Source organism: Chrysemys picta, chromosome 2 (assembly GCF_011386835.1).
Source record: "Chrysemys picta bellii isolate R12L10 chromosome 2, ASM1138683v2, whole genome shotgun sequence".
Taxonomy (NCBI): Eukaryota; Metazoa; Chordata; order Testudines; family Emydidae; genus Chrysemys; species Chrysemys picta.
The window spans coordinates 92,721,868-92,748,297 of NC_088792.1; the positions used below are offsets into that span (position 1 = coordinate 92,721,868).

Sequence of the window (26,430 nt, forward strand, 5' to 3'; positions counted from 1 at the left end):
TACTCATCTGCCCTGAGGATTGTGAGGTTTTTTTTTTTTTTTTTTTTTTTACACGTATGCTTACATATCGATAGAGAAAGGAAGGAGGAAAATAGGGTGACCAGATAGCAAGTGTGAAAAATCAGGACAGGTGGTGGGGGGGTAATAGGTGCCTATATAAGAAAAAGCCCCAAAAATTGTGACTGTCCCTATAAAATTGGGACATCTAGTCACCCCAGAGGAAAAGCAGCACAGAAGGGCTAGCTGGAGAGATGGCTGGATATACAGGAGGGCAAACTGCAAGGCAGGCAGGCAATGATAGATGTAATGTTCCCTGCATGGCCATCTCCTTCCTCACAGGCAGGAAGAGGCTTAGTTATTTAACATACAGTAACTCCTCGCTTAACGTTGCAGTTATGTTCCTGAAAAATGTGACTTTAAGCGAAACGATGTTAAGCGAATCCAATTTCCCCATAAGAATTAATGTAAATAGGGGGGGGTTAGGTTCCAGGGAAATTATATTACACACACACACACACAGTATAAGTTTTAAACAAACAATTTAATACTGTACACAGCAATGATGATTGTGAAGCTTGGTTGAGGCGGTGAAGTCAGAAGTTGGAATATTTTCCAGGGAATGCCTTACTGCTAAATGATGAACTAGCTTTTGGCTGAGCCCTCAAGGGTTAACCCATTGTTGTTCATGTAGCCTCACACTCTACAAGGCAGCAGGAATGGACGGAGGGGAGACAGCATGGCAGATAGAGACATACACCCTGTACGTGTGTGTGAGAGAGAGAGGTGCATTGCCCCTTTAAGTACACTGACACCACTCTAAGTACACTGCCTTGTTAAGTAGATCAACAAGTTGAGACAGCAGCTGCTCCCAGGAAGCTCCCTCCTCCTGAGCCCTGTCGTGTCATCCCCCCCCCCCCACTTATGGAGATAGGGTAAGGGGGTGCAGGAGCAGGGGGATGCCCTAACATTAGCCCCCCGCTTTCTCCTGCACAGCAAGCAGGAGGCTCCCGGGAGCAGCTCCAAGGCAGAGGGCAGGAGCAGCACATGGCAGTGGGGGAGGGACAGCTGAACTGCAGGCAATTGATAGCCTGCTTGGCGGCTGCCGCACAGGGAACTTTGGGGAGGAGGGAGCTGATGGGGGTCTGCCGGTCCACCCTGGCTCCAAGTCCCACCCGCCCCCAGCTAGCTGCAACGGGCTGCTCTTCCTGCAAGCAGTGGACAAAGCAGGCGGCTGCCAAATGACATTATAAGGGAGCATTGCGCAACTTTAAACAAGCATGTTCTCTAACTGATCAGCAACGTAACAACAAAACAATGTTAACTGAGACGACTAAGTGAGGAGTTACTGTATCTAAAATACTTAGTGATCCAGAGATGAAAGGTGTGACAAATACAGTTGTCACCATTACTAAATTGTGCATCCAGTGACAAGCCCAGTTATTTGTAACATAGTGCTCTGATATTCTTAAAATCAAATATCAATAAGTTCAACTCAGAGTATCAGCGCCAGACTCTTAACTCTTGACACACACAACCTCAGACACACATTACCTGAGGAGAACTTGTGATAAAAATGCAACCACTCCAATCAATATCTCTACCTATTTGAATCATTTTAATATTTTTGGATGAATTAAGATGTTTCTAAAGAGCAAAACAGCACAATGCCTCTAAATGAATCAGGAAAATAAATAACTGGGTGCCAAGCAGCTCATTAGGAAGCTTTTTTTTTCTTCTTCCTTTGTGCATGGAAGGAGATTCCTTCCTCTAAATTGGAAGCAATTGTCTAAGGGGTGTAGGCTTATTGGAAGCTATTTTCTATGTGCTAACCCCTAGATTCTAATTAGTTTTCTAACTGTAGTAAATATGGAAGGATTTTGTACTTCAGTCTAGGCTTCCACAGTGCAAACTTAATTTCCTCAGTGAATGCTTAATTTCTAGTGATCTGACCCTTCATTTTACCCTTCAATTGGTCTTCAATTGGCCTCCTGGACTAAAATTTGAATTTAGGGATTTGAATGCCAAGATGGGATATAAACGTGTCTACCTAAACTTTGATAGCTCCACCCATCATCAAGCAGATGTCGTATTAAGTGGGGCTGACTTTTTGAACTTAAAATGGAAAAAAAAAACCTCAAAGAAAAGCCATCATTCAAGAATAACAAAATCAACCAAATACTGAAAAACTAACAATTACTTATATTAATAAAATGTTAGGAGTAACTGACAAAGAGCAGAGAGTAAAGCAATAGGCTTAACTACCACACACAAATCCTACAAACAAACAAGACTACAGAGGTAGTCTTCAAACATGTCAAGAAAAAAAATGGAAGTTGGAATCCAGGATATTCTATTTATATCATTAAAACAAAGCGTAAGGCTTTTCCCTATTACAAATAGGAGGTCTTTTGTATGTGTTGTTTTAAAGAAGTTATTCTGGTGACACTAACCAAGAAGTATGGAATTAGGCAAAAAAATTAAACTTTTGAGAACCAACATACAAAGATAATTCTCATTTAAATTATATTAAAAATGTACTAGTACTTATTCAAATTAAGGAGTCACACATGATATCATAAAGATGAAAGTCTTACCTCACCATGGTTAAAATGATCCTCTCTGGATAAAAAAGAAAAACCACACAAATACATTATTTGTTTATAGCACAGAATCATTAATATGTCCTACAGAAGTGCACTAGTTTCATTTATGAAATGAGCTGATAAGTATATATCACTTATATAGCCCTTTTCAGCCACCGATTTCAAAGCTCTTTAAAAGTTGGATAAATATCTTTGTCCCATATTTATGTTTTGGCTTATCCCCAATGCTGAAAGTGCACTTTAATACTTTAATTACTTCTACAAACAATCTTTAGAGCAGATTAGTTATTTGGACACAGAGCTAGAAACTCCCTAACAAAAGATAAGTACACAGAATATGTCCTACTATGTATTGTTAAAACAAGTCAACCATTCATTTAGTTATGACATGTATGGTTTCTGGCTCCTTAGGAGGAAACCATGTAAACGAAACATTGTTTTTACAGCAACTTATAAAGCTTGTTGAGACCTTAAGAGAGATACTTCCAGAGAACCTTAACTTTGCTATTGAATTATTGTAAATCTGTTTCCATAAACTGATGCACGTATGCCTAATGTTCTTGCAGGATACTTGTGAGAAAAAAAATCCTCAAGCTCTTGAGTTTCATATTTGTTAAAAATCTGATAAAGACCACATGAGCAAACAAACAAGTCCCAGTAACGATCTATGGAAAAAAGAAGATAAAAACTCTCAGTGTAGCTGAATGTGTAGGATGAAGTGACAAAAATCTCCTTGCCTAATTCACCACTGTCATACGTATCAAATACTGGTTCCAAAATGGATTTAATGGAAAAGAGCAAATAGTTATATACATAGACTATTAATCTTGGTTCTGGATAAGAAGGCAATGATTCCTCTGGAGCGAAACACCAGGTACTCAGTACTTTAAGAAGCATTCCAAAGTGTTTCAGCAGCGCAACAAATAATGAGGATTTGACTCTGTCCTCTCTCAACCCATGTTAAATTTATTATCTATCCAGAGGAGAAAGTTAGAATGCAAACGCTGACAGAACAGAGATACATATTTTGCAATCAGAAAAGGACTTTGTGTTAAGAAGCTCTTTAGCAGGGGAAGTTTGTCGTTTTCGTTCTCTGATCTGCAGATGCTGCTCATTCTTTATTCTGAGAACCAGATCACAGGAGAACCGTCCAACCCTAAATGAAGGCAGCTTAGGAAATAAAATGAACATTTTATAGGAGCACTTCCTACAGATTAAACCCAAATATCTTGGAGTTTCTAACTTGAACCTGACACCCCAGAAGGAAGGATGAAGATGATGTTTACATTCACTGTTTGCGGGAGAGAAAGGGAAGGGCAAAGGAGTAGAAATATTAGCCTAAGATTGTACAGCAAACAAACAGAAAGCATAGTAAGTTAACTTATCAATAAGCACAAATACAAATATTTTGTGAATGCTATACAGTGAAGGGAAAACCAGTTCAACTTAGTGAATAGCAGACAGCTCTCCAAAAACAGGTCAATACACTATTTTGGATTTAAAGTATCTGGCATATATCAATTAAAATGAAAAGAAAGAATCCTAACATTTGTTTTGTAGCAAAAATGAAGGCTATTTATTGGTAACCACAGTTCTTTGAGACGGCTGTGCATATTCACAGTTACTGGTATTTCGCCACCTAGTGGTAAAACCAGCTCCAAGCAATGTCCCTTGGAGTGCTCTCTCAACTCCTCCTACAACACCTTCTGCTGAACTGCTCAGTGTTTCTGAACACATTCTAAAGGCAAGGCCATAAAATGGGGTGCTAAATCTAGCATCAGCCCTACAGGCCACATCTAGAGCATAATGCTTATTAAATGTGTACAGAACTCCAGGTTGCAGCCTTGCAAATTTCAACAACAGTAACTTGTTTAAGGCAAGCAAGAGAAGCTGCCACAGCTCTAATGGAATATGATTGTAAGTACAAGAATTTCTACTAACATGTAACATTCAACAATACATTGTTTAATCCATCTACAAGTATTCTGGAAAGACCCCATACAACCCATGTGATTCTTAGTGTAAGACATGAATAATCTCTTCTTGCATCGAAAGTATATAAAGGTGATTCACCCTCATTAGCATTTTGGAAAAAATACCAGCAAATTAACACCACTTTTGGAAAAATCCTAGGATTCAGGCCTAAGAATCACCTTATCTTTATGAAAAGATGTGAATGGTGGAATGTAAAAGATCAGCCATCAAGGTATTTAATTCACTCACCCTGCTGGCTGATGTTATGGCAATAATAAATGATGTCTTAAGAGATAAATGATATAACAAACACTCGGCTAAGGGTTCAAAACGTGACTTAATAAAGCCAAAACACAAACTGAGATCACAAGGAAGAAGAGTAGGGCCAGGCAAACTGGGCCCACGGGGTTCGGGTTTCCCCTCGCTGGCTGCGGCGAGACTTCACTTGGCCGCAGCGCAGACTCCTCCTCTCCGGCCCCTCCCCAGTGCTGGGCTGGCAGGCTTCTTCCCGATCCCACCCTCCTGGCTCCTCACCTCCGCCCACTCACTCAGCTGGCCATCTGAGGGCTCCAGTTCCATCCCGCCCCCCACTCCCCAGGAGCCCGGAGTGGCGCGGACCATCACTGGTGGCGTGGCGGCCTGGCCGACCACCACCTGGAGAGGAGCAGAGACCCTCCGACCCTCCCTGCCTGCGCTGCTCGGTCTCTGGCTGGGGCAGGGCCCGGGGCCAGGAAAGAAACTTTCTCTCCATGTGACGTGACATGTGAGTGAGCAGGGGATCCCGCGGGGCCAGGCAGGACGAGAAGGGGGAGCCGGGCAAGGCTGGGAACAGAGGGGGAGGGGATACCCGGAGAGGCTGGGAAGAAAGTGGGGGAGCAGAGAGGAGTTCAGGGGGTAGAGACAGGCAGGGACTTCAGGGAGCGGGGGGGGGGGGGGGGGGGGGGGGGGAGATGGGCCGGGGGGGAGGAACCAGGCTGGGAGGAGCCGGGCTGGGCATTGAAGTCTGAATGGAGGCGGGGGGGCTGGGAGGGGGAAGCGGATGAAGAGAGAGACAAGCGTGGAAGGGAAGGATGGAAACAGTGAGGTTTCCTCGCTTTATTCTCTTTGTGCTGTTACTTATATGTGTTTAGGACTGATGAATTGGTTCTTTTTCTTATTAAACTGCATGTCCCAAGCACCTCTTTACTTTTCAGGATTAGAGAGACATGCTATTTTAGGGAGAATGAAAGGCCATTCGGGAGGTGATGGCCCAGAGCAGTGGCAGGCAAGGGTCTGGATGAGGGCTGGACTCAGCCATTGGTATCAGCTATTTCTTTTTTTGTCATTCAAATGGATTTTGGGTCATGGCTGACATCCCAGCCATCATGTAAAATGCTTCCCTGTGGCCTTTTGACATGCGCACAGAGGTATCTTCCTGCCAAGTCCCTATCCTAGGAGGGGAGAGAAAGGGAGGGGGAAGGCTGCAGGGTCATGTCCCACCTCCGTGCAGCCAGTGGCCCATGCTTGCCACTGCCATGCTGGAGCCTCCACATTCATTTACTGACACATACAATTTGCAGAATTTTAAAATATTGTGCACAGAATTTTTTATTTGTTGGTGCTGAATTCCCTCGGGAATATGGTGTGCTGGGTAGTTATGGTGGGGGGGCTGTGAGAGGGGCGATGAGCAGTGGGGTTGGGGGTCTGTGGGTCGGAGGGCACTGGGCATAGGGATCTGTGGTGGAGATCTCTGGGTGAAGGGCCCCTGGGCATGGGTGTTAAGGGGGTACTGGGAAGGGGGGGGTGTGGCGGGGCATGCTGGCAGCGCAGGGCTAGGGGCACAGGCGGGAGGGAAGTGCTGGGGCTTGGGGTGAAGGTGGCACTGTGCAGAGCTTAGGGGCAAAGGGGGCTCAATGCAGGGGTTAGTGGCAAAGGGGGCGCAGGATGGGGATGCAGGGGTTGGTTGGGGAGCCCATGAACCACGCCCCCGGGGACCAGGGGTGCCAAAACACAAGTTTGCCCAAGGCGCCATTTTCCCTAAGACCGGCCCTGAGGGGAATACACATTAGACAAGACCTACATACATTTCTTAACTGTATTATACAGGAAAATAATCTACCATTAACTAAAAAGTGGTAACCAGAGATAGCTGCCCAATGAACTTTCAAAGATAAGTTAGATAACCCTTCAAATTTTAAGTGCATTAAATATTATAAAATACAAGCTATAGAAGCTGAGACAGGAAAATCAGATTTTTCCCTCATCCAAGCCACAAACCTGGTCTATTTCAAATGGTAGCACCTTCTGGTACAGTTTTCTAGAGTTAAGAAATTTGACTACTCATGAGTAGACAGAGTCTAAGTCCAATTGTCCAAGCCATCAGATGAAGGGACTGTGGATCCAAATTGAGAATCTGAGATAGCAGATCTGGAGACAAAGGAAGACGTATGAAGGCCCCACCAGACAACTGAAGGAGATTAGTAAACCACTGCTGATGCAGCCAAACTGGGGCAATGAGAATTATCTTTGCCCCATCCTAACATATCTTCCTCACTACCTTCTGGATCAAAGGAAAGGTGGAAAGCATAAAGAAAATTCCCCAGTGCAGAAGGAAGCATCTAATATGGATTCACTGTTCTTGCCTGCTCTGGGGCAGAAGAGGCAACACTTTCTGTTAAACCTAATTGCAAATGAGTCCACATCTGGGTGATCCCAACTAGAAAAAATGTCCTAAATCAACTGATCCTTCAGTGGCCTTCATGAATTTTAGAACTGTTTCTGCTGAGACAATCTGCAATACATTGTTCTCTCCTGCCAAATGCAGAGCCACAGAATAAACGTGAAGAATGCACCAGTTCCATAATTTGATTGCCTCTGAACAAATGAGAGCAGAATAAACACCCCCGTTTGTTGACATAATACATAGTTGCACAACCCTCCCATGTAAGTGAGGGAGGAATGATCTGAGGGACAGATTGATGTGTTTCAACTCCAACAATCTGTTTCAACTCCAAAACATGGTACAAGCTTGTCTTTTGAGAAATCCAATGACCCTAAATTGTAAGATGACTCAGATGCACTCACCAACCATTGTTTGACACATTCAAAATTACCTTCACCAGTAGACTAGATGCTCTACTGTATATACAAAAGCTTACAAATGGAGAAGCATTACATTAGGAATTCATGTACATTTATATCGACCCACTATGCATAAATGTACAAACAATGGGCACACAATCTACTTCTACTGGTGCACAACCTTCAGCATGAGACTGACCTGGTCAGCAAATTTCAACTGAAAACACAGAAAGTTATTATAATCACTTGTGAGATACTTTGACAATTAAGAATATGTAATGAGCATAGGGTGGTTACATTAAACTCCAAAATATGGCCCATTCTGGAAAACTGCCACATGACTACCCTCCATCACTATGGAGGACAATTGAAAAATTCCTATGGTGGCCCCCAGTAAGACCACGGAGCCCAGGACTGCCAGTCTCCCCAGCAACAGATTCAAACCTGGCCTTGCATCCATGACAGAATGCACTGGTGACAACAATGGACCCAGAGGGAGGCCAGAAACAAGTGGAGAGAAAGATCTTTGTGGAGACCCTGTAGAAGTCTGAGAAGGAAGAGCTATAAACGGTCAGGAGAAAGACTGACAATCTCTTCTGCTCTTCTCCTTTAGTCAAGTGAAGAAGATGCAAACCTCAGAACTGACAACGTCTGTCTGTTCTCAAGACCCTCTGGTTTTTCACTCAGATCTGAGGAAAAATCATAAGCTGTACATACACATCAGCTACCACCATCACAGTATTCTTTGGAACTGAAAATGGACCTGGAACTGGGACTGGGACTACGGCCAGACCCAAAGACTTAAATGGGACCTATCTGACACAATCCTCAAATCCATCCTTTTGGTTCCTGAAACTGAGACCGGAACAGACGGATTTTGGAGCTACAGAGACTCTGTTGGAATCAGATGGATCTGATAATGAGGCACATGATCCGGCACGGCTAGCAGGGTCTGTCTTATCCATAGACCTCTTCCTCTTTGGAACCAAGACAGCCAGAACGGATAGCATGATCCTTGATTCCGACACAAGCAGCTTTGAGGGCCTGACGGATGGAGCAGTGGGAACCAAAGCCAGACTTAACACTGGTTCTGACTTCCTGGAACCCTTCAACTGCTTTGATGGAAGTCACAGGAGACAAAACTGGCCTCTTGGACCCTGGATCCAACAAATGTCCAGATCCACAGGGCTTAGCCTCAAGGTGAAGCACCTGGAATCTATTCTGCCTCTCCTGGCAAGCTCAGAGTGTAAAAATCTGGCAGATGCAACACCCAGAAGGAGAATGACTCTCTCCCAGGTACTTCAGGCACCTAACGTATGATGCTGGGAAAACAGCAGGGTATGAAACACACCGCTTCGTTCTCAGTTTTATCCTCTTCAGTTCCACCATAACCTGGAATTAAGATACTAACAAATTAACTACTTACCTATACAAATCACTAAACAACTAACAATAAACACTCATGGAGTGCCAGATCCCAAGGGACCGTAATAGTTCATTTCCATCCAGGCACATGGTTGGAAGGAACTGAAGTGGTAGCGAGTGCAGCGCATCCTTATATGGCCTTGCCCTCAGAACGTTCAGAGATGTGGGAGATGAGGTAGGAGGGACACTAATGGACACTACTGGGAGAAGGTTCTACCTTTAGGCACCACTAGGCAGCACAATACCTATAAGAGGGAATATGCAGAGCCACTCGAAGATCATCCTTAAGTTTAACATCTTAAAGGCAATACTTACCGTTCACAGAGGTCTTTCTGAGATAAAACCCACACAATATATTTAATTGTCTGTGAACAGAATGAAAGTTAACAAAATATGGACAAATTAGTATCTTCCTAAAGCATTTCTGAACATTTTAAAATTCTAAAATTAAATTAAGAGGGCTTGAGATGGTACGGTTAAAACATTAGTAAAGGTAGTTTTCATTCAATATGTTTTAGATACACATGCCAACAAATAATTCATATTAGACAAGCAGCCTGCATCTAGCCTGTCTGTTCTTCAGTAGATTAAACTGCAATGTTTTACACATAATGCAATATACAATAATAAAAAACAATTAGTGATATAGTCGGTCAATCAGGTACAGAATAAGTGCAAAATAAAACTACAGTACATTTTTAATAAAATTTCATTTTTAAATTGTTTAGAATAAAAATATTCAAGTTGAACTGGACAATTAGGAATAACTCTGGCCCCACCCAACTATAAAGGTCCCACAAGCCCCAAAAATAAAAGGGGTACATAAGGGAGGGCAAATTAGTCCTAAATGTATATTAAATGTTTAAAACTAGCCACTAATTTTTAAATGGGTGTTTTTACAGGCATGATTTTTATAAGGCAAAACGGAAGTTTTGGCATTCACTTCAGGTGGTGCAGGATCGGATCAGTGGACCATATCATACAGAAGACAGTACAGCATTTCTTCCAAAAAAAATCTGGCTATCATTTCTACTCTAATTTACCTAGCTCTTTCTCATTTGAACGAGTTTACTGCCCTCCTCAGTGCACCACCAAAAGAGGAAATAGTTAAGTCACTAAATGAATCACTTACCTTCATGATGATTATCCCAAAAACCACAAGAACAACCGGAAGTAGTAACGTCTTTGTGTATCTTATTGGAGTCTGAAATGCAAAGAAACTTTTATTTCCTTCAAATTTAATTTTAATTTACTACCATTCTCACTCTGAAAGCTACCATGCTTTATACCTGAAATATTTTTCCTCTGGGTAGATTTAAATTTCAACATATAGCAGAAACAAGGTGAGCTGAAAGGAGATTCAAGACATCAAGCCCCATCCAGCTACCTAATTACTACTCATAACACTGATGCAGCATTTATAAATTAGTCCCCCTATGTTTAAGTAAGGCTAAACATTAACATTGCATACGTTCTTTCCAATTTCCACTTTACAATTGCCTTTAGCATCTTTTTGGAGGCTTCAATCTTATCTCCAGCTTATTTTCTTTAGTTATCAGTCATAAGGCTAGAACTAAATTGTGGATCATCTCAAACACTCACCAATTCATTTTTTAACAGTCATAATTTGTGGCTGCGCCAAGACAAGTTTACTGGCCCTAAAAGCATTTTTACTCATCCAGCCAAAGTGATTTTCTGCGCAGACAAACCACAAGACATTGGACCTCAAGATATGGTCTCACCTACTTTTCGTCCTCTCAACATTTTTGTTACATTTTGCTAATTATATAAAACAAGTAGTATCACAAAATTTAAAGAATCTGTCCTTATACAGTACTTACTCTCTCATCCAAATCTAAGAGCTCATTCAAGTCTGAAATCATACACTTCCTATTTCTAACCTCACGAAAATCTAGCTCCACTTGAATGTGGAAACAAAAGTCTTACAATGACAGCAAACAGCTCTCAGATTTGTTGGTAGAAGCAATCACAGTTGAGGTAAAATATAAACAAGTTACCTCTTTTGTAAATCAATTTTTAATAAGTTACCTCTTTTTCCATGAAGTCAAACTCTGCAGCACAGGTGTACATTAACGTATCAAAATCCTTGTAGCCAATAAATTTTGATTTTAGCAGGTTACTTATATGTGCCTGGTAGGAAATATAAAGCAAAAAACATCAGTAAATAAGAAATTGATCTCATATGCTGTAACAAAGTTCTTTTTTCATAAACAAACATTTTCCTATTTAGTTTAACAAAAACCCTTTAGTTATAGTACAAGTGTAAATGCACCAAGTAATTATTTGGACAGATTAAATGAGATTTTCAGGTACAAAATTGTTAGGTTTGCTCAAATACATACAGCAGAAGATTACAAGAAAAAAGTTGATTACCAAGTAACTGTGGTTCATCAAGAGCTTTGCATATTCATACTTAGGGGATATGTGCTTCCTATTTTCTCTCTCCATCTAGTACCCGTGAATTTTGGGAACATCCTGGAATACATAGCTAGCAAACAGGAGTGGCTAACAGGGGAGCTTTGCAAGGGAGTTCTCCAGGTGAAGGAGGAACAATTACATGATCCTTGGGGTAAGTTTGTTGTCTGTAGTGTGTGTGTTTGTGGTGTGCTTGCTGCTTGATTGAAATATACCACATGGTCTGTTTGTTTGGGGGACCGTGTGACGAGCCTAGCGGCCTCCTAGGCAAGACTGAGAGCTTCTTAAAGAGACTTTGATCCCTAAGCCCTTTAGCACCCATCAACCCTTAACCAGGGGTGGGGGGGGCTACTCAGGAAGACCAGGGCTTTAAAAAGCCCGCTCCTAAGCAACCAGAGGAGCTAGGGAACAGGAGCAGCTAACAGGGGAGTTTTGCGAGGGAGTTTAGAGGGGGAAGTATGTGTGTGTGGGGGGGGGGGCTAAATACACAACATTCTTTAAACTTAAAAGCCAAAACCACCCCCTGATAAAAACAAAACATCAACTAAGGAACAAGTTGCAGGAGTAAAAAGAGAATGCAGGCAGAAGACCAGCAACAGAGTGGGATCTATCCAGTTTATTGCACCCAATGCAGCATGTATGATTACCTGCCCTATGGGCAGGTGGCGTATGTGTGCATTCAGTGCAAGGAGCTCCTGGCCCTCGGAGACCTTGTATGGACTTTGGAGACCAGGGTGGCTGAACTAGAGGAGACAAGGGACTCCGAGATACATAGATGAGACTTTTTGGGACATCGTAGAATGGTCCCACCCCCGGTCTGACAGCCTCTGTGCTGTTGAAGAGGATGAAAGCCGCAGGGAACGAGAACATCCAATTAGAGCAGAGGGAAACGATCCCATAGTTGGGACCCTCCTTCCAGATGATGTTACGGTACCTTCTTGCACTGAGGATACCTCTCCGGGGGAGGAAACTCCAGTTACTAGGAAGAGACATGTAATAGTTATTGGGGATTCGAGCATTAGAAACATAGTTAACTGGGTTTGCGATGACCGGGAGACCCGCATGGTGACTTGCCTGCCTGGTGCAAAGGTTGCAGATCTCTCGAGACATCTAGTAGACTTATGTGTAGTGCTGGGTAGGAGCTGGTGGTCGTGGTACACGTAGGTACCAATGACATAGGGAAGGATAGGAGAGAGGTCCTGGAGGCCAAATTTAGGCTACTAGGTAAGAGATTGAAGTCCAGGACCTCCATGGTAGCATTCTCTGAAATGCTTCCAGTTCCATGCACAGGGCCAGTTAGACAAGTAGAACTGCAGGGTCTCAATGCGTGGATGAGACGATGGTGTAGGGAGGAGGGGTTTTATTAGGAATTGGGGAAATTTTGGGGAAAGGGGGAGCCTATACAGGAAGGATGGGCTCCACCTAAACCAAAATGGAACGAGATTGCTGGCACTTAATATTAAAAAGGTCATAGAGCAGTTTTTAAAATAAGGGCTGGGGGAAAGCCAAAAGGTGCGGAGGAGCACGTGGCTCAGACAGAGACATCCCTTAGGGGAGGATCTATTAATGGAGATTCTCTATGTCCTAGTAAAGAGGACAGGATGGAAGATGATAAAATACGGGTAGGATCTGATGAGAAACAATCAAATGAAAAAGAGTCCCATTCGATTACATCATGTAATGGCAGACAGCTAAAAAGTGACAAGTTTTTAAAGTGCTTATATACAAATGCTATAAGTCTAAATAATAAGGTAGGTGAACTAGAGTTCCTCGTATTAAATATTGATATAATAGGCATCACAGAAACTTGGTGGAATGAGGAGAATAAATGAGACACAATAATACCAGGGTACAAAATATATCGGAAGGGCAGAACAGGCCATGCTGGTGGGGGAGTGGCACTATATATGAAAGGAAGCGTAGAATCAAATGAAATAAAAATCTTAAATGAACCAAACTGAACCATAGAATCTCTATGGATAGTAATTCCATGCTCTATTAATAAGAATATAGCTGTAGGAATATATTACCGACCACCTGACCAGGAGATTGATAGTGACTGCGGAATGCTCAGGAAGATTAGAGAGGCTATAAAAATAAAAAAAACCTCAATAATAATGGGGGATTTCAACTATCCCCATATTGACTGGGTACATGTCACCTCAGGACGGGATGCAGAAATAAAGCTTCTTGTCACCTTAAATTACTGCTTCTTGGAGCAGCTAGTCCTAGAAACCACAAGAGGAGAGGCAATTCTTGATTTAGTCCTAAGTGCAGCACAGGATCTGGTCCAAGAGGTGAACATAGCTGGACCGCTTGGTAATAGTGACTATAACGTAATTAAATTTAACATTCCTGTGGTGGGGAAAACACCACAGCAGCCCAACTCTGTAGCATTTAATTTCAGAAAGGGGGACTACATAAAAATGAGGAAACTAGCTCAACAGAAATTAAAAGGTGCAGTGCCAAAAGTGCAATCCCTGCAAGCAGCAAGGAAACTTTTTAAAAGACAACATAACAGAGACTCAACTTAAATGTATACGCCAAATTAAAGAATACAGTAAGGGAACAAAAAAAGTGCCTCCATGGCTAAACAATGAAGTAAAAGAAGCAATGAGACACAAAAAGGCATCATTTAAAAAGCGGAAGTTAAATCCTAGTGAGGAAAAGAGAGAGGAGCATAAACTCTGGCAAATGAAGTGTAAAAATATAATTAGGAAGGCCAAAAAAGAATTTGAAGAACAGTCTGCCAAAGACTCAAAAAGCAATAGCAAAAATTTTTTTGAGTACATCAGAATCAGGAAGCCTGCTAAACAACCAATGGGGACACAATGATCGAGATGCTAGAGGAGCACTCAAGGACAATAAGGCCACTGCAGAGAAACTATATGAATTCTTTGCATTGGTCTTCACGGCTGAGGATGTGAGGGAAATTCCCAAACATGAGCCATTCTTTTTAGGTGACAAATCTGAGGCACTGTCGCAGAATGAGGTGTCATTAGAAGAGGTTTGGGAACAAATTGATAAACTAAGCTGGTATTCATCCAAGAGTTCTGAAGGAACTCAAATGTGAAATTGCAGAACTACTAACTGTGGTTTGTAACCATCATTTAAATCAGCTTCTGTACCAAATGCCTGCAGAATAGCTATGGAAATCATAAAACCCTGGAGTGATAATTCCTCTCCCACTTCTGTGCAAGTAATCCTAGAAATCTCATGGCAATACAATACCAAATATATGATATAATAAAGGATAATAAAGCCAAAATAGAAATGTTAAGAAAATTTGTAAGGGCTTTGAGACACAATTATCTTCAAAAATAATGTTGAAGTTTTGGTTAAGATGTAGATAAATCTTACTATCTCCTCTCTTTGTATTGTTAATTTATTCTAGCTCTGGATGACATTTGCCAATTTGTTACTTGTTGGTTATTTTAATGTACTGTTTTATTACAGCATCGTTCGCTTTTCCTTCCTCAATGCTTCTGATCAAAATATGCCAAATAGATAAAACGTAAATGCTTAGATTCCATTTTCATGTTAAACCTCTTAATGATAAAATAGGAGTGCAGAACAATGTAATCTAAATGTAGAATTTATAAATTCAGTTTTTTCCATGATTTCCCATAAAGCATGAATAGGTCTTTTTAAAAGAAGTCACTATTTTTTAAAAAAACTCCGAAGACAGTTTTTACTGTTGTTTGCCAAGTGTCAAAGTTTTACTTAGCAAATGCATAGTCCTACAACAATGGTGGTCAGTTAAGAGCTGAACAAAAGTTTCACTTTTCCATGCTAACTCAATTTCTTGGAACATTACATTGGCTCACCAAAAAGTAACAGCATTCATTTATTGGCTTGGTTTAACGTTTAAGTCCATTTCATTTAGGAAGAAAGGAAAATGGAATAATAAATTAGCAATCATTTTAAATATTGTGCAGTTTAAATATTTTCTCAGAGAAGAAAAAAACATTTAAAGGATTAAATAAGATATGAAGCAACGTAACTGTCTAAAATAAAACCTTTAACAATGATTAACATTAAAAAAGCAGCACTTACATCATCAGCTACTCCAAATATTAGAGAAGTCAAATATTTTAAGGTGACTGTTCCAAATAACCAAGCAAATCCTTCAATGGCCTACAAAATAAAGGATACATTCAGACTAAAGGAGGAGAACAGAAGAAAAAAGCATACTGGAGTTGTGCAGTTAGTGGAAAAAGTTCTCTTGTGTGTTAGGAAAGTGTCAAGAATAAAGCAACAGACAATCACAAGAAGTGTGATTTGTAACTCAAAGTACACTCCAATAATTAGAGAACACAGTAGTAATATTAAATCTTTTCCTTTTGAAACTGAAAGATCTAGTACTGCTTTATGCACATTGCTCCAAGCACTACAGTTAAGACTCCCTCTTCTCTCCCAGTGCATTGAAACAATATCACAGCAAGAGTGCAGTCAGCAGAAATGAGGTTTCCAGAATCTTATTTTTAGCTACTTTTTATAAAAACATTAACATAATGGTTAACAGTGTAAGTATTAAAAGAGAATGAATGATATACAAGCTAATGGAAAACAGCAGAATTGAGGCAGACTAGTTACAAGTTGAGGCATACATATTGTAATTTTAAAAATTGATATACATCCCATTTTGTTCATCTTTCCTGAAATAGTTGTTAATCTAATGTAGGTTAATCTAATTTTTTAAAATTATTTCTTGTTAACTACCTTTCTAGAGATAGTATTTCTTTTTTCAACCAAAAGGATGAAATACATTTGTGACACTGCATCCCATATTCTTCACAGAGATATTATGATGATATGATTATGACAATCATAATGTATTTTATACAAGATAGGTCATGTGAGATATCATTGGAAAGGTTATTATTTACTGAATATGATTATCCTACTTATATGCAAGTATCATTTTTGTACCTGAAATTAGGAATATTGACTATATATCTGTGTTATAAATGTGTTTACAACTAGGGAACGCCCACTAGGCAAAAGACACTCAGTCTAGATGGCTGGCTGGGAAGGGCCCATTCAGATTGATGGGCCATTAGAAAAAAAAATAGGCCTTAGAAGAGGTTAATCTCCCATGGGAGGCCTTCCTGAGGACGCTGTAAACAGCCTCTGACTCATGGCTGCTAGGACCCTACAGGGTCATGTGACCAAGTAACCTGGTACTGGACTCCAACTTGGGAATACCAGTGTTTTTCCACTGACTGGCGTGGGAACAATGCTTGGAGACAATGGGTACCCGCCATATGTAAAAGCTATTTAAAGCAGGGGGTGACATCGAGGTTCTTCACTAACTCCCCACCCAAAGATGACTCTTGGAAACACTGGAGGAACAAGGACTGAACTGGGGGAAAGTGCTGGACCCAGGCTGAAGGAATTTTTAACTTGTGAAAGTAACACGTGGGGTTTTTAAGCTGCAAGCAAGTGCAGCTGCCCCCTTAAGGATCTCCGCAATCTGCTGGAAACATCATTTAGGATGAGAATTTGCTATTCATATCCAACCTCTTTAGTATATTAAGCTTAGATTGCGTTTTTGTTTATTTGCTAGGTAACCTGCTTTGATCTGTTCACTATTCCTTATAATCACTTAAAATCTATCTTTTGTAGTCAATAAATTTGTTTTTGATTTATCACAAACCAGTATGTGGGAGTCATAACTTGGGGCAAAAAGCTGTTGCATATTTCCTCTCCACACAGAGAGGGGGCGAATTTCATGAGCTTACGCTCTACAAATCTCTGTGCAGCGCAAGACGGTATAATTTGGGGTTTACATTCCAGAGGGGGATGGGCACTTGAGCAGCTGAGGAGTTCCTTAGCTGTATGCTCCCGATGCAGAGCTGATCACAGCCATTTGTATGTACTGCAGCTGGGTGTGTCCCTACCTGTGTGTGTGCTGAAGCCTGGGAGAGGGTTTGGCAGGCTGGTCACAGCTGTACAGTAAAGGGTGCCCAGATGGTGGGTCAGGGGGGGTTCAATGGTACCCCAGTTCCAGGTGGCACCCTGGGGGAACCCATCACAACATTTATTGGCTGCAGTTATAAGAAATTAAACAGATTTGTTTAATTTTCACAAATTGGGACATTTTTCTAGCCTCAGAGTAACAGAAATTTACATCTGTTATTTTTTAATCTAACCAGCATACTTTAAAATTAGGATTAAGATATGCAAATGATCCCCATATCATGGTATCCCCTCCAGAATTTTACTGTGTTTATTTTGTTTTGCAACTCTGGTGGGAGCCAATATTTAATCATACTTTTCCACTGGTATTCTCTCCATGATGGTGAACTTGTACTATTATCATATTCTTTCAATCCTCAGGAGAAATTTGCTGTTTAGATCTGTTTCTCAAACTCGGTTCACTTTGTCAATATTGCCCTGAAGTTCTAAAGTAAGAGTGCATACAATTTGCTTTTTTAAATCAGATCTTGGATTATTTTTCAATTTCCTTCCATAGTTCTGTCTTGGAGACAAATCTAGTTTAAGCGGTCCAATTCTTAGGATTTTTTAAATATTGTAACTAATTAGAAAATTCCTGTATTTTTAACTTCTATTAACTCTTATAGTGTGAAAGCTTTTAGTTCAATTTTGTCAAATTACTTATCGATTTTATTCCTTTTTGTGTCAGTTTTCCTTATGGGATATTAGTCAATTTTGAAATATTGATATTCAAAATATTACTTCAAACTATCAGTTCTCACATATTCACTGCATAAAAATACATGGATAATTTCCTGATTTGGCTGACCAATAAGTGGTAGTTCTTTTCTGATAATCAATCCTTACCCATAAACTGACTTCTCTTCTACTCATTTTCAGCAATTTTGGACTCCATTCAAGAATACCCTAAAATAATAATTAAAAATTAATGCACCTGTTTTATAATATTTCCAATCATATTCCAGTAACGCAAAAAAACAAGGTTTTTTTTTTCTACACAGCTTGACATGTCACCACATGAACATCCTTAAAAAGTATAGTTCAAACCCATGTAACCTGTCAACCACATGACTGAATATCATAAGAACTGATACTCTATTATTGCAGTTTCCATACACTGAATTAGAACCACTCTTCTCTCTGCCAGGCGAGAATCTATTTTACATAGTTTCTGAAAAAACATCAAAGGCAATACAAGCACAGAAAGCTTGGCTATTTTCACCAGCAACAAGAAACTTCAAAGTGAGGAATAATTACTAATTACAGCATAAAAAATTTACACAAAGAATCCCCAAGGGAAGATGAGATAGAACGACAGAAAAACATTACTAAACACAGAATCACTAAGTTTCCCTGCATTTTGTTACTAAGTTACAATTTGTTATTAAGTTCTAAATTTTCCTCTTGTATGCCCTCTTCACCATCTTATGATAGCAAGAACCCTTACTATCAGTGGATGTCAAAAGCAATAAAAATCAGAAATGAGGCATTAACTGAAGAGCTGTAAGAAGCCTACTCTACACCAGACTAATGGCTACATGACATTGAGACCTCATTACAAATGGTCAAACAAAGGTTTTTTTGTAACTAGGGACATTTTAGCTTCTAGCTAACAAAGGAGCCAGGAGCCTGGCTCAGCATCCCTATAGTATAGTTATGTTATTTCTCAGAAAAGATCCAAGAGACAAAAAGTTAAAATAAAAAAAAAAGACTGAGACATTGGGCTACCCTCCATGCTTCCAGGATGGAACATCAAGAGAGACCGAGGTGGAAATAGGCTCTCTTTAGTGTCCTTCTACTAGCCTTGATTGATAATTCTTTTGTCTTCTTCCTTCCTGGAGTAAGTACATGATTTGCTTAGGTACGTTTTTTCTGTAAAAAACAGGGATGAGGAAGATATCGGATGACAAACCTTTAATGGTTTTAATAATGCTTGGAATGTGGTCCTGAGTGAGTGGACTTTCCAAGACTGTTTTCATATCGACTTATAATTTCTGATTATTGTTGCTTCTATTAGTGGTCATTCTGTTCTGTACTATTTGCAGTTTTGGAAAAAGTATCCGTTTTAAGATTATTTTTTTAATACTGCTTAAGCTTCAAACAGAAACTTATCTAAGCCACAACTTTCATTTTAAAGTCCAATCAGTTAATCACATATCGCTTGTGTGTCAGATGTTCTACAAAATTTGCCAGCATATAAATAACTTTTAGTTCACTGTAAAACATGATTGTTTTAGCCTTAGACCTGAAAAAGTGTAAGTCCATGTTCAGTTTCTCTCATGTCAAAGCTTTGACATGTCAACATTTTATTGACTTTACTAACACTTCCCCATTCCCCAAACATCTCCAAGACTAACCTTATCAATCTCGTGGAAGTATACTATTTTCTAACTATTCAGAAAAGATACAATTCTCCATTTAATGTGCTAATCCATAGATTATAGTGCAGAAATACATTCCTAAGCATCTGAAATGAATTCTTCCAAAACTTACCCAGATAACTGCTAAAGAGGCAGCATAATATGATGTCAATAACATTGAGTTGCCAAACATCAAAATGAAACACAGTGCAAGAGATGCCTGAAATAAGAAAATACAAAACATCTCCGAATATCTAAACCATCAAGTAATTCTCTCAAATACAATATATAGTATAAATAAAATAATTGATAACTGACAGCAATACCATGGTTTTCTTTAAATATATAAATATCTACATACTATGCAGCAACTCTCTAAGCTAGAGACCCAGCTTACAGAATTGTATTGAGAAAGGTTAGTAATAAAGATTTAAAATGATGGCAATGTAGCAAATGTGAACTACTATGATGATGTAAGTAACAGACTAAAAGATTTAATAACAGAATATATTTCAACCCCTAATGATATTCTTTTTTCATTTTTTAAACGCTATTCCTGATGTTTTATTCATTCTTTCAAGTTATTTTACTTGGTCACATATATGCTGATAGACTCTCAGAATCCTGTGGACAAATTTGTAAAGAAATTTCGAGGAGGAAAAAAAGGGAGAGGTTACTCACTTTGTCCACAAAAAGAACAGGAGTACTTGTGGCACCTTAGTGACTAACAAATTTATTAGAGCATAAGCTTTCGTGGACTACAGCCCACTTCTTCGTTCTTTTTGCGGATACAGACTAACACGGCTGCTACTCTGAAACCTGTCACTTTGTCCAATAACTGGAGTTCTTTGTGATGCGTGTCCCTTTGGGTACTCCAGTTCAGATGCACATGCACCCTGTACCTTCGATCACAGATTTTTGGTAGCAGTGCCTGTTCGGCCTGCACATAAGCACTACACATGCTATGCCCTGAACAGAGGCTGTATAGGACCGTACGGGGAACCACCCTCAGTTCCTTCTCTACTGAAAAGTATCACAAAGGAAACTCCAAAGCAAAGGGGAAGGAGGGCAGGTAGTGGAGCACCCAAAGGGGGACACATCTTGAACGCCAGTTTCTGCACAAAGTGAGTAACCGCTCTTTCTTTGAGTAGTGTCCCTGTGGGTGCTCCACTTCAAGTGACTCCTTAGCTCAAGGAGACAGGAGGTTTAGAACAGAGTCCAGAGCTCAAGAGAGAACTGCATTGTCTACTGCAGCATCTGATCTAGCAGCATGAACCAAAGCATAATGGCTGGAAAAAGTATGCACTGAACTCCATGTTGCAGCTTTGCAGATCTCTCAGCAACTGGAACATTCTTGAGTAGGGCTACAGACATAGACTGCAATCAAATAGAACATGCAATCACTTGCAGGGGAGTTTGAGCATCAGCCAAACCATTATATGCAATAATCCAAAGAGACTCTCTGGATGTGAGATAGTGTATTCCCTAGACCAGTGTTTCCCAAACTTGGGACGCCACAGGTCTGGCCGATTGTGGCTCCCACTGGCTGCGGTTCACTGCTCCAGGCCAATGGGAGCTGCTGGACGGGGCAGGTAAACAAACCGGCCTGACCCGCCAGGGTCTTTCCCTACACAAGCGGCGTTCCCAAGTTTGGGAAACACTGCCCTTGACCTATCCTCAATAGAAACAAAAAGTCATGGGGACTTCTTGAATGTTCTGGTTCTGTTCAAGTAAAAGGCCAGTACCCTCTCAACATCTAGCGTATGGAAGATAGCTTCCTGCGTAGAATAATGCAGTTTAGGAAAGAAAACTGCAAAGTGAACTGTATGGTTAATATGAAACAGAAGAAACCTCGGGTAAAAATTTTGCAGGGAGTTGTAATTATACCTTCGCCTTGGAGAACATAGTCAATGGAGAACCTGGCATTAGAGCCCCAATCTCTCCAACCCTTCGTGCTGAAGCAAAGGTCACCAAAACGACTGTCTCCATGGACAAATGTAACAGAGCATGTTGCTAGTGGATCAGAAGACTGTTTCATGAGATGGTTAAAAACAAGGTTGAAATCCCAAAGCAGAGTAGGATCACTAATCTGTGGAAAAAGGTTTGTAAGACTAAGAAACTCATTGTGGTCAGATGTGTGAAAATTGACAAACCGCCTAATGGTGAGTGGGAAGCTGTTATTAATTCTAAGTGAACCTTGATGGAATTCAGAGACCTGATGTTTTCAATTCCAATAGGTAATCCAAGATTATGGAAAGATGACTGGACAGGTGAAAGATAACAGAGGTTACACTAAAGAGGACATCTTCTCCATTTCTGGAGGTAAGTGTGTCTTGTAGATTTCTCCCTGCTATTTAACAGCACATGTTGTACTCCCGATGAACAGGATGCCTCTAATCCTGAGAGCCACTGAGGAGCCATGCTTGGCGTTGCAGAATGTTCAGATTGGGATGAAGTGTTTGATCCACATCCTGAGACAGTCAAGAATTGATGGGGAGCTGCTACAGAGGGCAGAAGGTGAGTCTGAAGAGGTAAGGGAACAAAACTTGTCTTGGCCAAGTTGATATAATCAAAATGACCCTGACTTGGCTGTGCTTGATCTTGTTGAGAACCTTTAAAAGCAATGGAATTGGTGGAGACCCATAGAGAAAGACCCTTTGTCCATGTAATGAGAAAATCCTCAATCTCTAGGAGATGCCTGAGTCCTCCTCTAGAACAGAATTTTCTGCACTCCATATTGCCTGCAGTGGCAAAAGTTTCCAAAGCTAAGACTATTTTGTTGGAGACTTGAGAGTCCAATTCCCATTCTCAATTTAGGGGAAAAATTCCTCACTGACAGGAATGGCTCCTCAAAAGGAGAGGCTCCTTTTAAAACGCATGTAGCCCATTATCCCATATTCAAGAAAAAAATTTGGACTCCTCAGAACGAGAAAAAAATTTTTTTTGGAGGGGAAAAAGAAAATAAGAACAGTTCCAATAACTATAAAGTACTAAACTACATACTATAATAACTCTAAATAGAAAACAGGCACACACTAAATTCCAATTCTGACCGAAGGCAGTTGAGAAGGAACCAAGCATGCTGGAACAATTTTTATAGTGGGGGTGCTGCTGATGGAATGTATTTGGTGTTTATTACTACTTCAAACAGGGGGTGTGGCAGCACCCCTAATTCCAGCACCACTAGAAGGAACGGAAGGCTGTTTGCCCACAAAGCCCTATACAGCTTGGGTATGGGCCAGGAATATGTGTAGGGCGCATGAGCAGGCCAGATAGGCAACACTACCAAAAATCTCTGATCAAAGGCATAGGGTGAATGTGCATCTGAATTGAAGCACCCAGAGGGACACTCAAAGAACAACTTCATATTTCTGCCATACAGAAAGCTATAAATTTCAAATAAATAATACTATCAAAACTGGTAAACCAAAAATTTGATGCAGCATTTTCTTTGGTCATAGGCATACTTAACCATATCAGAGTTTTCTCCACTTTTTCTTTTAATACAGCTGTAGCTGCCAACTATGCTGTTCTGGCAAGAATTATTCTGGATTTTAGAAAAATTCATGGATTCACAGGCCCAGCCAATGTCTCAGAAGCTATAGCAGCCGATATTGAATAGGGGATGTGCTTCCAGAATCCATTAGAAGGACAGAATCCATGAGGAGACTGACTCTTTAAGAATCAGTTGAACCCACTGTGAGAGACCATAATCAGCAAGGGAAAAATCTGTAAGAATAAATTAAAATCCACTGGATGATGTAACAAAGTAAACCATTAAAGCCATAGAAGGGATAGGGGAGGCACTATAACACATTGGAATGGGGATAAGTGGAAGATGGCGATTGAGAATCAATTGCTGGGAAGAGAGAAAAGAATTCAAGATGAGGTATGTAAGAGAAGGACAGAAAGAACCAATGGGGGAAAGATAATCATAAACCTATATTAAGTTGTTTCTTCTAGTAGGTAAGCTATAGATCTTTGGATTCTCAATAATCTCTTCCTAACCAGAATATTGTTCAAGAATGCATAACAGGGCATTTCTTAAATCCTAATGACTGCACCGCACTTAAAGCAAATGTTGGCTGGGCTTGCCGAGGGAGGGCAGCTGTGCTTTATGGCTGGAGGGAAGGGAGAGTGAGGTTAGAGACTTCTGCAAAAGGTGAACAGTGATCAGTTTTGCGGCACTGACTCACCCCCCTAGGAATGTGAGGTTGGAAGGTGCAAGCCCTGGCGTGGGAAGCCCCTTTTTTCCATGCAGCAAGCAAGACAGCACCCACCCTCCCTCCCCTAGTGCAGGCAAATATCAGGTTGGGTTAGGACCTGCTGTGGGCATTGTGCTAGTCACTCCTTTTTAAGGAGGGCTGGGAAGGAATTTTTCCTGCACCACCAGATTGGCTTCAGTGGAGCGAGGTTTTTTTGCCTTCCCCACAAGTGGGTGTCAGGGATGACCTTTTCTGGTAAGAAGAAGAGGTGATAGGGTATATGTTGCAACTTATTTTGTAAGTGTGGGGTGGATGTCCAGTGCAGATATCCATAGGGAAGACATCCAGTGACCAGATAAATGGTCTGGTAAAGTACTCATAAGGGAGGTGACGGGTAAAGGAACAGAACGGGGGAGGAGGGTTGGGGACTCCTATGATTCGTACGGCAGGGAGCCAACCCCTCCTCCCCTGGTCTGATAGCCACCTTAACCCTCCTATGAGGGGGGTGCATAGTAAGGTCTAAGCAAGTGTTGGCTGGAGGGACCTGGATGGAAAATGAAGGGGGGCTGGTGGATTTGAATAAATATGGATTTGCCTGCACTGTACACTTTATCTGCCTGGTAGTCCCAAACCACTACATAATAAAATTGAGGCCTGATTAAAATCCATAACAAGTGTCTCATGTCTTTCTTTTGGTATACCCAGACAATGAAGTGTATTACAGCAATTAGACTCTTCGGGAAGAGCCTGAACACCATGGAAAAATCCAGAAAGTAATGTAGTAGCAATGTTTCTCAAAATACACAAATACAGAAACCTGTAAATGCATAACCAGTATCTATGGGCGCCAGGTTTGTATAATTTTTGGTGGTGCCCAGAACACGTCCAAGCAGAGCCGTCCTGTCCATAGGATGGACCGGGGCAACCGTCCGATACCCCACGCTTTGGGGGGCCCTGCGCTTCAGGGGGAGGCAGGGTCCAGGGCGGCCTGGGAGGTTAGCGGGAGGCCTGGCAGTGAGTGACCTGGCATCTGGAGCAAATATAAGAACTAATAAATTAAACTTGCAGGTAATTTACTTATATGCTTTGGAACCACCAGGAAGTGGTCAGGAAAAAAAGCGAAGGACTATCACCTCCTACCTTCATGTTTCTCTCAAGCTAAAACATCCTGAAATTTTGCTCAAGACTAATTTAATCATAAAATATTTTCTCATTTCTTATTTTGAAGTATGTACCAGAACATTTTTGGGGCTGTCATATGGATACGTCATCTTCATGAGCAGGGCTGGATTGACTCTCCTGTGAGCCTGAGGCTATTAGATTCTCTGGGGCCCCTGTATATAAGTCTTTTTCCTAATTTAAAACAAAATGATCACAATTATGGCATTGAGGGTATTAACGCTATACTAAACTTGCCTTTTAATTAGCAAAGCCATTCTATGGATACATGTCAGTCTTAAAACATGTACAATATAGTTAAGTTACTTCAAAATAGCCTACTTATTATCTTAGAACAGCTGTTATATTAGTTTCTTTCTGGGAGGGATTTTGGGTGCAGAAGGGGGCTCCAGGCTGGGGCAGAGTTTTGGGGTGCAGGAGAGGATGAGGGGTGCGGGCTCTGGGAGGGAATTTGGTGCAGGAGCGGATTTTGATCTGGGGCAGGGGGTTGGGGTTCAGGAGGGAGTGCACGGTCTGGGAAGGAGTTGGGATGCAGGAGGGGGTGTGAGGTGCAGGCTCCGGCCGGGAGGCGCTTACCACAGGCTGCTCCAGGCCGGCAGCGCAGCAGGGCTCAGGCAGGCTGCCTGCCTGCCATACCCCATGCTGCTCCTGGAAGTGGCCGGCTGCGGGCACGTCTCTGCGTGCCCCTGGGGGCGACAGTATGTCTCTGTGCGCTACACGCACCTGCAAGCGCCACCCCTGCCTATGGCAGCTACGGGGACAGTGCTGGGGGCAGGGGCAGTGCGCAGAGCCTCCTCCCCACCCCGCCACCAGCGGCTGCAGAGACGTGCCAGCAGCTGGCCACTTCCGGGAGCGGCGTGGGGCCAAGGCATGCAGGCAGCCTGCCTGAGCCCTGCTGCGTCACAGGACTTTTAGTGGCTCGGAGATCACGATCAACTGGCAGAGGCTCCAGGATCAGCCAGTCGATGGCAATCGGCGGGTTGGTGACCACTGAATTGTATATAATTATGGATTTATTTTTGCGGGGCCCCCTTAGTCAGAGGCGCTGGGCTGCAGTCCATGAAGCCCCACATTAGTCCGGCCCTGTTCATGAGCTGTTCCAATTAACAGCTTTGAACTGGCCATGATATTGTAGCAGAAGTGAACGTAGCTCTTTCATTAAAGGGAAAACAAGTCTGTGCACTGTTAATGATTTAGGATATTAAAATACTTGGTTTACGTTTACAT

General features: G+C 41.4%; 1 protein-coding gene across 9 annotated transcripts in view; it reads right to left on the reverse strand.

Annotated features, from left to right (window-relative positions):
• Positions 1-26,430, reverse strand: part of TBX20 (T-box transcription factor 20) — a 188,712-nt gene that overhangs the window by 27,952 nt on the left and 134,330 nt on the right. For all 9 annotated transcript variants that reach the window (XM_065583768.1, XM_065583765.1, XM_065583767.1 and 6 more), the window contains 7 exons: positions 19,953-20,039; positions 18,306-18,365; positions 15,555-15,635; positions 11,112-11,213; positions 10,195-10,266; positions 9,378-9,427; positions 2,595-2,619 (listed from right to left, as the gene is read on the reverse strand). In XM_065583768.1, coding sequence (XP_065439840.1) covers positions 2,595-2,619; positions 9,378-9,427; positions 10,195-10,266; positions 11,112-11,213; positions 15,555-15,635; positions 18,306-18,365; positions 19,953-20,039 — 477 coding nt within the window. The remainder of the gene's footprint in view (positions 1-2,594; positions 2,620-9,377; positions 9,428-10,194; positions 10,267-11,111; positions 11,214-15,554; positions 15,636-18,305; positions 18,366-19,952; positions 20,040-26,430) is intronic.